The 12,233-nt window shown below is 24.3% G+C and overlaps 1 protein-coding gene and 1 pseudogene across 1 annotated transcript in view; both read left to right on the forward strand.

Moving 5' to 3' along the window:
- The window catches only part of LOC108686045, a 32,277-nt gene extending 24,672 nt beyond the window's left edge, over positions 1-7,605 (forward strand). The window contains exons 13-18 of the mRNA XM_018191096.1: positions 2,803-3,008; positions 3,219-3,691; positions 4,186-4,363; positions 4,445-4,663; positions 4,847-5,076; positions 7,300-7,605. Of these exons, the coding sequence (XP_018046585.1) occupies positions 2,803-3,008; positions 3,219-3,691; positions 4,186-4,363; positions 4,445-4,663; positions 4,847-5,076; positions 7,300-7,449 (1,456 nt within the window). The 3' untranslated portion in view covers positions 7,450-7,605. The remainder of the gene's footprint in view (positions 1-2,802; positions 3,009-3,218; positions 3,692-4,185; positions 4,364-4,444; positions 4,664-4,846; positions 5,077-7,299) is intronic.
- Positions 7,606-11,784: 4,179 nt separating this feature from the next.
- Positions 11,785-12,233, forward strand: part of LOC108685960 — an 11,248-nt pseudogene continuing 10,799 nt past the window's right edge.

Raw genomic sequence — 12,233 nt, forward strand, 5'->3', positions numbered from 1 at the left:
ATATATATATATACATATATATATATACAAAATAGATATAGAAAAGAGGATGTATTATAAATAATCTATATATGCGACGAATAGTTAGTAATGCTTATATACAGTCTTCACAATTGCTTTACTGCTCATTTGTCTGCTGAATGTTTGCGTAGAATGATCTTAGCATAGTGAAAAATTTCCGTCCACCAAACACAGAATCTTCTTTGTTGTTATCGACGCTACCAATTTTTCTTTAAATTTCAACATTTTTTTCTCTACATCGGATATCTTAACAATCTATATAATCAAAGGTATTGTTTAAATATGTTTAAATCTTTTTTGTATGTAATGGATTTTATTGTGTCTCTATTTTATTTTTAATTGTTTACAGTAATTTATCAATTTGACAAGTAGTGATGGCTTTTAGTAGTTATTTTTTTAGTGTTTATTTTTGTTGACGAGTATTTTCTGAGTATTTTAATACTTCTTCTCTTATATAAATAGTATAATACTTATATAAGTAGGTCATACATAACTATCAAATAAAATAAATAAAAATATTAAAAAATTTCCTAATATTTTATTTCTTATTATTTTTTAAGGGGAAATTGAAAATGCAGTTTTATTATAATTGAATTTAAGCAATTTATGATCGCTCTCGAGGTCAACTGCTAATTATAAATGTTATGTTATATATATCTGTTTTGTTATAAGTATTATATAATAAATTCTTACAATAAAATTAATATTTATATGAAAATAAAAGATTCAATGAAAATAAAAGATTATGCAATAAAACCGTCATAGTTTTAATGATGTGATAAAAATCAATAAGTACAACATATATTTACATACACATATATCTCATATATTTTGATAATCAATTTTAATTCGTTTATTTAGAATAATTAAAACACTCTATTTACGACATATTACTGTAGAGTAACATTGTTGGAACGCATTCAGAATCTCATATTTACGATGGAAGATTTAAATATATCTAACGAAACTGTTGAACATGATCAAAAGGTAAGTGTAAAATCACGTAGCGATTTATTGATGTGTCTAATTTTTATTATATTTTAAGAAAAAAGTTATAAATGTAGTGTTTTGCGTGTGTATGTGTGTGTGTGTGTATGTGTGTGTGTGTGTGTTCGCGATCTTTTAAATTAAAGACATATAATGCAGAGCAATAAACAATTAAAACAATCTGATTTGTATGTTACAGAATTTTACTGTAGAAAATGGCATTTATAAGGGACCAGTAAAGCATAATATGAATAAATACAAGAGTCTCGGAGAAAAGTTATGGATCAGAATTAAAAGTCACGGGAACAAAATTGCATATGTAAGTCATGTTTATAAGCAACATTAATATATAGTATAATACACAGAATTTATCAGAAAAGTAGATTTCAAATTTTTTTAATTTATGTCTATCTAAATAAGAAAAGAGATTTATTAAAAATATATTCTGGAATAAAAAAGATTCATATTAATAATAATGAATATAAATTGCCCCGTTGGTTCTACCAATCTATTTATTTTGTACGATATTAAATTAAAATTTACCAAAATATAAGATAAATATAAGACAAATACACTAAGGAGAGAATTCATATATCGTATTCATATAATATATATAGAAGATTACTAATATTTCCATATTAAAAACTTCGATCGAATGTTTCATGCGAATATTTAATTGAGTCAATTTTGTTTGCAGAGCTGTTTATAACGTAATTAGAAGCAAATGCAAAGAAAGAAACATTGAAATTACCATTATTTTGTAATATATATTTTTATATGTAAAAATTTATTTAATAATTTATTCATTTTGTAAATTAATATTTTACTTTTGTGTATAATAATTTTAAAATATCTAAAGATATTTTACATTTATAAATTGTTACAAGTTAAACACCCATTGATTAAAAATATATTATTTTAGATTAATTAAAATAAGATATAAAAGGTCATAAAAAATTTATCTAAAATAATTTAATTGTAAAGTGCTAAGACAAATATATGAAAGAAATTACAAAACAACTAAAATATGGATTTAATCACAGATAACCGTACAAACGTGATGAATCACGTTTCCATTACAATAGACAATAATCTCTAACTAGCAAAGTCACGTAATAGCGAATCATCGTCAAAGTGCAGAAAACAATAAAAAATATTATTGAATAAATCGTTAAAATTTAACAAATTTTAATTAAATTTTAGTTAAATTTGACGTCATTTATAAAGATACTAATACATTCTTTTATCACATGTTTTATAATACCATTCAATAAATTTAATGTCAAAATAATTTTTTATTTAATATTATGTAACACGTATATTAGCAAATATTCACAAAAAAATTTAGAAACAAATATATAAAAAATTTTAACTATAATTTTAAAATAATCGCGGAATATTAAGCATAATACTAACAACAACATTATAAATAAAATTGTTATAAATAAAATTTATAATTTAATATTATCAAAAATTTTTTTGTTTTAAACCTATTCATGAACGGTAATTATTAATAATAAATACCTTAGAGTTAGATTAATTTTTTCCGTACAATTCAATAAATGTTTCTAAAAAAAGAACAAATCCGAAAAAGAATTCTGAAAGCGAATCAAAATAAAATTCTTTAAAAATTGATTACGATCATATACAGTTTTTGTAAATTTTAATTTTGATTATTAATTAGTAAAAGATATATATTTTAGAGTTGTGAATAGTTCTTTTAATCGCGAACTAATGATTCTGCAATAATTAATTTGTAGTGTTTTGAAACATCTTTTATAATAATATACAGTTGGACGCATGCACCGAAGAAACAATCACATACGCGGAACTGCAAGATAAAGTTGTGAGATGTGCCTTGTGGTTTCAAAAACAAGGAATTAAATCCGGTGACGTTATTAGCCTGTGCACAGGCAATCATCTCAACTCCATCGTACCTTGTCTTTCAGCAGCTTATATTAACGCAATCTTCAATCCGTGGAATGAAAACATGGACTTGCGTAAGTTCTTTCTGAATTATCAAATATTCCATGTTTTTTTTTGTATTTGATTGAATTATATTTGATTAAATTCGAAATAATTATTTCATTATTTATTTATTAATAACAGTGCAAGTGAGTCCAATTTTAATATATCTTCTATTTTAATATATCCTAATACTTAGCGCGTAATATTTATTTTTTTATTATTTATGAATTATTTGCCATCAGACACTGCGCTACACGTTTTACGATTGACCACGCCAAAAGTGATCTTCTGCAGTGAGAAAGCAGTGGATGTTATTTTGAGCGCGATAAAAGAAGAGAAATGCAATCCCACGATAGTGATTTTTGGCAAGCATGTCGATGTAATTTCGTTCTTCGATATTCTGAGAAATTGCAATGATGTAGAAGTAGCAAATTTTCGTTACATTGAGCTCGACGATATAAAAAAGACAGCGTGCATTTTGCATTCGTCGGGCACTACAGGGATGCCGAAAGGTGTCGAACTATCCAATTATGCACTATTAATCACTTATAAAAATATTTTGGATGTGGCTAACACGACATTACTTTGGTTTTCTTCTCTTTATTGGATAACTGGGACAATACTGAACTTGAATATGATCATGCAAGGCAGCTTAGCGATCCTCTATCCAGAATTTAACGAGGAGATTACTTGTCGATTAATTGAAAAATACAAAGTAATAATATGTTATATATAAATATTCTAATAAAATATAATGTTCCACAGTAATATAAATAAGTAAAAATAAAAAATAGCTTCCTACTATAAATAAGTTATCGCAGTAGTTTATAAAGTTTTCTTGCTCTTGTAAAATCTATAACAAAGTTGAACTGAATTGGTTTTCTTCAAGCATACTTTAGCATTTTTAAATTAAGCAAACAATTGACACAATAATTTATTATTATTAATAGTCCTACTAATTTTTATAAAAACTTCTCGTTCAATGTGAATAATAAATTGCATTTTTATAATTGATAATGAATTAAACATGATAATATCTTGCAATCAAGTGCAAAGTTTATTCTTTTATATAATTATGTAATTATAAGAAAGAATTAAAATCGTGATTAATGATATCTACTTATATGTATATATTATTAGCGTTATATTTAGAAGTAGTTTGCGCACAATATGATATAATTCAGAAATATAAATTATTTTGTTATCTAGGTATCATTTATTTTTCTTAGCACAAGCATGATCAATCGATTTCTTAAAGCGGGTTATGTAAAAAAATATTTTTTATCATCTTTAAAAATTATATTGAGCGGTGGTGCAATAATTAAGCCGAAAGTACAGGAAGAATTGAGATGTATTTTACCACATGTCGACATATTGCACACTTATGGTAAATATCGATATAATGCAATATATTAGTATATACTATTAATGTGTGTTATAAAATTTTAATTATTTCTTTTGTTTTAAGGAATGACGGAAGTCAGTTTTATAACATGTCAATTATCGAGTCACAAAAACGGATCTTGCGGTGTGGTAATCGAGAATGTGCAAATGAAGATCATAGATCCCGAAAACGGAAAAATTCTTGGTCCGAATCAATCAGGAGAAATATGGGTAAAATCTATAACTATGATGAATGGTTATTATAGAAATCCTGAGGCAACAAAATATACGATTGATGAGGAAGGTAAAGATTTCTGTTATAACAATAATCATAAACATAATTAACATGATTAAAAAAATTAATTACAATTAATATATTTAAAAACTAAATAAATTATATTTTATATTAAATTAAAAAAATATATAATAATGCTATGAAAAACTCTAATCTGGTATTATATTATGTATCTGTAAATTTAAAAAATAGGATGGTTGCACACGGGTGATATCGGTTGTATAGACGAAGATGGAGAATTGTTCATTACCGGCAGAATAAAAGAACTTATAAAGTACAGAGGATATCAGATCTGTTCTGCAGAAATTGAGAATATGTTAACATTACATCCAGCAGTGCTAGAGGCTGCAATTATTGGAGTACCTCATGCATTAGACGATGAGCATCCTCTTGCTTATGTTATCAAGAGACCTGGTGCCAAGGTACAATTTTTATAAGTATGATAAAATCGTAGAAAAAAGATTTACAAAAGAAAATTTGAATATTACTAATAGTAGAGAAAAGTCACCGATATTGACATAAGTTTCCTAAAGCGATACTCTCTTATTTCTCATAAACTAACTATTGCACTTACATATTAATACTAATAAAATCATAATCTGTTTTTTTTTTAGCTAATCAAAGAAGTACAAACTAATAATTCGCATATTTCTATACCAAATAAGCTAAAATCGAATTCTACGAATGTGAAAATAAAATTCTTATGATTTTCTTTACAAATTGCGTAGTTTGAATAATAGTGACTATATTATTGTGATAATAATTTAAATGCTTGTAATTTCTTACATTAATTTTATTTAAATTATTTTTTCTCATAATTTCTCATAATACGATTTTAAATTAAAAATTGGAGTGCAGCGAAAACCATCACACTTGTTTGTAAACCATGAAGCTAACTTAATCTTTATAATGTTGCTTTAGTGTCAAATAGCTCTATTGGAGCTAAAGACAATCATGTATATATGGAAAAATTCTTGGAAAATTATCGCATTACATATTTGCATCTTACAGAACAATATAAAGTAAATATGCATATAATTCAATAAAAATGTTTTGTATGATTGTAATGATTTTGTAATGAAGTGAAAAGATTCTGGAAAATCTTATATACTTCACTTGTAGGTACTTTATACAGATAATTCCTATAAAAGAAAAAAAAAGGATACGTAGGCATTACTGCCTACTGTTTGAAGCCCATTTTGTCAGACGTTCATTTTTACTTTGTTATGAAAAAATTAATTATTGCAAAATTACAAACAGTATTATAAAAACTGCATACTATCTAATAGAAGACACTTTTTAATGTATGTACTTATGTTTTTAAAATTTTATTTTTATCTTTTGTTTAAGAAATATTGTCTATAAACAAAGTAGTATCGACAATAGTATGACTTTCCTCTAAAATGATCTTGAATATTCCGCTAGATAAATTTTCTTGAAATATTTAGTAGATAGAGAAAATTACATTTATATTATAAAAATAAAGATATTGATGTGTTTTAAAAAAAATGAGAAAAAAAAATTAAAATATTTGTACACTAATTCGATCAAAATGTAATAAATAAGTAATAAATAACTCTAGTAAATACGCCGCGCTGGCAGCAAAAAAAATAGAAGGAATAGAAGTAATTTTCTCGCAACTACTCTGTTATATGCCTTTATATTATATTAATATTGTGTTATGATTTCAGTTTCTTATTGTTAATATTAATAAAATTATTGTGAATGGAATCGATTTGTCACTGTAATAAATAACGCCATCATAAATTATAATCTACATAAAATGCTCACTGTAGGGTGTGTAAAAGACTTAGTGGTTATTTCGTGATGCAGTAGTTATTACGTGTAAATGAAATAAGCAAAGCATGTTGTTATAGCAAAACACATGCTTTGCTTTCGTATTCTTTATTTAATTTGTTGTCTTGTATATTCCCTCGTTTGGGATATACGGCATTTTTAGCGAGCAGGATTTATGTCCAAAGCATACAAAGTGCGCAGATTGAATTCAGTGCATTAAATGCAATAAATGCATTATATGAAATATGTATCTCATGTCATAATACTTGTAATGTATGTAGATTGTAATTATTATTTATTATTTCATATAATTACCATTCTTATTTTTTAATAAAACTTTATAAACACATTTTATAAATTATTGTGTCATTTTACGTCTTATTTATATGCATTATTTGTAAATTTTTCATGAGTACATACTCTCCCTCTCTCTATGAGTAACTACATATCCCATCCCTATGGGATATACGACAAAAATACATATTTTAAAAAGTTTATTTTTTAATATGAAAAGTAAATATTCCGGATTTCTAATATTTTTTTCACAGTAATAGACAGTACAAAGTTTTTACTGATATCGTTTACTTTAAACATAGTAAATAATACTTAATAAATTAAGTTTTTGATAGGTACGACGTATATATCGGAGTTATCCTATCATGTAAAGGACCATCATGTAAATTTCATATTTTTTATTTTGTAATAAATTAAATTAAACATTATTTGATTTGGATTGAAAAAGGATATCATTAAATTTATATGTCTATTATTTTTTTAATAAAAAATAGGAAATATTTTTATGCATTAGAATAATCTTTCTTCGCACTGATTTAATTATTTTTGTACAGGTGACAGAACAGGAATTGATAGATTTTGTGGCGAGGAACATGATGGATCACTACAAACTACGTGCAGGAGTTATATTTCTGGACAATTTTCCATATACGGGTTCAGGAAAAATTTCAAAAAAAGATTTGAAAGAAATGATTAAAAAATGATAAAGTGCATTGATTAATAACGTAATTATATTTTTTTACACATAATAATGTGTAAATATATTTTATAAATATATATAATCTTATTATTTCAGAATGAAAGATATTAAAAATATGTATCTTTACACATTTTTATTACATGTCTCTATTTGATTTTTATTACGCATTTATTCTTATTCTTGGCTGTATAAACTGCAATATCATTGCAGTATTGAAAAGAAGTGTGTGACAACGAAGGATATAAAAACAATGCTCGAAACTATAAAAGTTGAGAAAAAAGTAATCTACATTTTTAAATAAACTTTTTTCTTGTATAAAAATTTTCATGTCAAATAATTAATGCTTGTTTATTTAACTATAATTGATCAATTAACGTCCGATCAAAAATATATGTATGCAGACTTAATCGAACATAATGTATTGAATAATCCATTCAAAAGGTAACGAACAGATATTTCTCATCGGATATTCCGATGAATTTATTTCCGACTAAATGTGATCGGATTTTTTTATCCGATCAAAATAATCCGATTGTTACATTTTGAATGAGAATCCGATCATTATAATCGGAAAAAGTCTGGATATTTTTGTCAATGTAATTGTGATCATAAAATCACCTATATGTTTCATGAAAATCAAGTATGCACGAGTATGTCGAATATAACTGAAATAACGCCCACTAATTATACAGTGCTATTCCTAATAAAAAACAAGAAGTATAGGACATATAAGAGTCAACGTAATTAATTATAAATGCAAGAACTGTAATGATATATAAAATGTATTTAAAAAATTCTATAAATAACACATTGTAAAACATATTACATGTTTTGGCTTTTGGATTGAGCCATCTTCAGATAAAACAAAATTCACAACCTTAAATTCATTTCCATTGTCATAGAAAAATCCTGAAGAAAGTTATCTTCTTCGTTATCGCAATTAATATAGTGATATTGATAAATGCGGAGACCATGAATTACTTGCAAGCGATTTACTGACCGATTGTTCAGAATTTCATGATATTCTAATTTAAAAAACATGTGTTAATTAATAAATGAAAATAAAAAAATAAAATAAAAATCTAAATAAAATAAAAATCTATTTAAAATGTTATTTATTTTTAAAATTCTGTAAAAACCAAATAAAAAAACATCATTTCAATAAAACATCAACGTGATCACAATTATCATTTCTTAAAAAGAAATATTTCGTCAAATTTATCATAAAATCATGTAAAATAAGAGGTAGTATACCAGTCAAATCTTCCAGAACAGGCACGGAGAGCCTTCGTAAAGCGTATACATTCATCGATTATAAATAACAAAATTTGACATTGTTCTTATCTAATCGTTTTGTTAATCTATTAATTGCCATTCAGATAGTGATAGTCTTATCGTTAACATATCTTCCAAAAAGATTTTTACGTTTCTAAATTTTTCTTTTTCTTTAAACCTATATATCTCGAAGTTTCTTAATTTTATTGATTTTTACACATTAGGGGCTTGCTCCTTAATCAATTCTCAATCGATTGAAAAAAAATTAATTGAAATATATCCATTTTAACAGAAGTTACGGATAAGATCCCAAGGATTCCAGTGTGAATATACAAATGGATGAGGTCCCAAGAATTTCAGTATGTATATCTAGAATACAAAAAACAAGTATGTATAGCTAGAGTTAAGATAAACATTGTATAAGTGCCTATATCTAGTATAACTAAGTACAAATTTACGTATTTGTAGGTATTGTACATAGTAAAAAACATTTTATATTTATGTTAGAAACGGTCCACTCAAATTCTTGTTAAAATCCTTGTTTTTTGTTTTGAATTTTAACATATCCGAGTTTTAATTTAACATATATATGATTGTGTTATTTAAATATTTTGTGTTAAATTAAAATTCAATATTTCTCACAATTCAACATTAAAATAACATAATTTATAGGTAAGGTAAATAAAACAAATAAAAATTACCAGATTAACTGTGACAAATTATTAAATATCATAAATTGTTATAAATAGCGTCTAGAGAATTCGTATCGTTTTTGATATTTAAATCATTAATTTGTTTCTTTATATAAATCATTTCCGATGTTAGCCTCTTATGTAGAAATTCTTCTAAAATATCTATATTTCTATATTCTCTAGACGCTATAAATATCTATATTTTCTAATTATTATTTATAATATTTATTTATTAAGTTATTTATAATAACTTATTAAGGATGTGATACTTCCCTTATTGTCAACATTATATATTGCTTATTGTTAGTCTCATTTGCGCTTGGTCATATGTAAGCGAACAATAGAATTGATAATTTTTATGAACGATCCAACTTTATGCCTGCATCACGTAGTGAATGAAGTAGTGAATGAAGAAGTTTAATATTTTATTAGTCATTATTTATCATCTTATTATTTATTATATATTATATATGTTTTTTAATTATTTATTATATATATCTGTATTTATTATATATTTATGTATTTATTATATATGTCTGTTCAATTTCATGTTTAATACTTTGTCATAGATCATAGTTAACCTGATAATTATAATGATAGGCAAATTCGAAGATCGTAATAATCTATGTAATTTGACATGTAAGTCCAATGTTTTAAAAGCTATTAGTTATTACATATGTTTGTCTAATGCGATATTTAATATTTTGTCACAGTTAATTCGTCAATTATAATAAAAATATGCTAGAATAACAAAATATTATATCTACAACACAAGATACATATGTTCGCATAATTTGGTTAATATAATATGTTAGTATGAGTACTTAAGATTTCTAAGTTAATTTAAGTTTAATTTAATTAGCGATATTGAGAAGGATCTGAAGTAGGATTGAAATGTTTATCTTTGTATTTTGAGTTATGGAATAAATTTATCACACATGTACAGTTCGGCTCTCATTAGGCATGTGATTACTTGATTTAAAATTAATTAATAGCTTTATAAGTGTTATTTCATCTTATTGTTAAACTCATCACTTAGAATATTTATGCATGTATATATAAAATACATATAATATATAAATATTATGTGTGGATACATGAAATTATAAATACCTTTTTATTCCGAAATTTTACGTTAATAAATAAAAGAAAACCTATATCATTTAAAATATCTGTATTTAGGTATTTTATTTTTCTAATACTTGTAAATGTACTTATATAGGTACTGAAAGTAAAGTACACAATATTCATTAAGATTTGCTGTGAAATTCTGGTATAGAAAATATGTCAAACATTAAAGATAGATACATTCAATTATTTACTTAAGAATTTTTTTATATTTAATATACAAAAAATTCTGAATAAAGAATATTATTCTAATATTTCTTATATACACATATACTCCTAATATAATAAAATTAATGATGATGAAACTTTACAGTGTCGAAATGATACTGTAAAGTTAATATGCACATTTCGTGTAGGCTTAGCATTATTTGATGGAGAGATATCATAGATATCTAGAGACACGCGTAATAAATACTCGATAAATACTTGTCAGCTTTTAATAACGTTCATAATTGTTATTAATCAATTGTCTATTGAATGTATATCGGAAAGAATGAGCTTTGCGTAATGGAAAAAATTTTCATCAAAAACGGGATTTTCTTATTCATTACAATCAAATAATTTTATTTAATTTTGAAAATTCTATTTCATTACATACGGATACTTTTATATTTTCCGAAGATATTGTGTATTCTTTACAACTTTAAATTTCTTTTATAATTTCTTATATAATTTCTTTTATATATAAATATGATGTATCATGTATCTATGATTATTACATTTAAAAAATCGTAAATGATTGTTGTAAAACACCCGAGAAAAAATGTTTCATATATAATTATATAAAATTATATATAATTATATAGAAAATTGACATATTTTATAAACAATTATATGTATATACAAAATATGTCCATATATAACATTTTTTCTCGGGCATATAGATCTTTAGACATGTAAGATAAAAGTGATAACCAATTAATATTGTTTATCACAACATTTTTCATGCACTATTGTATAAGAAACAACGTTTTTTAATATTATTGCAACATTGCACATTAATATGAACGTAGTTTACCGTTGCTTATCAAATATCTAATAGTGAATAACAATTAAATCAAATAAAAAATCAAGATAATAAACTATTTGAGATAATAAACCAAATTTAATACATTATTTTAAGTTATATTATTTAACTTCATTGTGTTTTTATTAAATTAATGATACATTGAGTAGTCATAAATATAATTAAAAATAGTTCAAATTGGGTATAATTTGTTGCATCCAGATTTTCACCATGGAAAATGTTTTACGAAGAGCAAGCGCAGCATAAGTTGAGTAATTATAAAAGTTTAGGAGAATTAATGTGGATTACATTAAAAACCATGGGGATAAAATCGCACAAGTAAGTAAAAAATTACAATTTGGAATAATTGCAGAATCAGTCCTAATACCAGTAACAATTTGTTTTATTTGTCTTTAATATATTACTAAAGAAAAATTATCTTAAAATTTTTTAAAAAGTCGTTTTCACAATTAGATAAATACGTTGAAGCTATTATTTCGGTACATTATCTAACGTCTCAAACATGGTTTATCAGACGTTAAAAAAAGAATTCATTTTTAGGACATTAAAATTTTAAATAAAGTTTAAAAAAATTACTTAAAAACTAATTTAAATTACTTAAAAACTAAGTACAAATAATTACAGAAAAGTATGCTTAAATTTTATTTAATTTTGTTTTATATATAT

Source organism: Atta colombica, unplaced genomic scaffold, assembly GCF_001594045.1.
Source record: "Atta colombica isolate Treedump-2 unplaced genomic scaffold, Acol1.0 scaffold163, whole genome shotgun sequence".
NCBI lineage: Eukaryota > Metazoa > Arthropoda > Insecta > Hymenoptera > Formicidae > Atta > Atta colombica.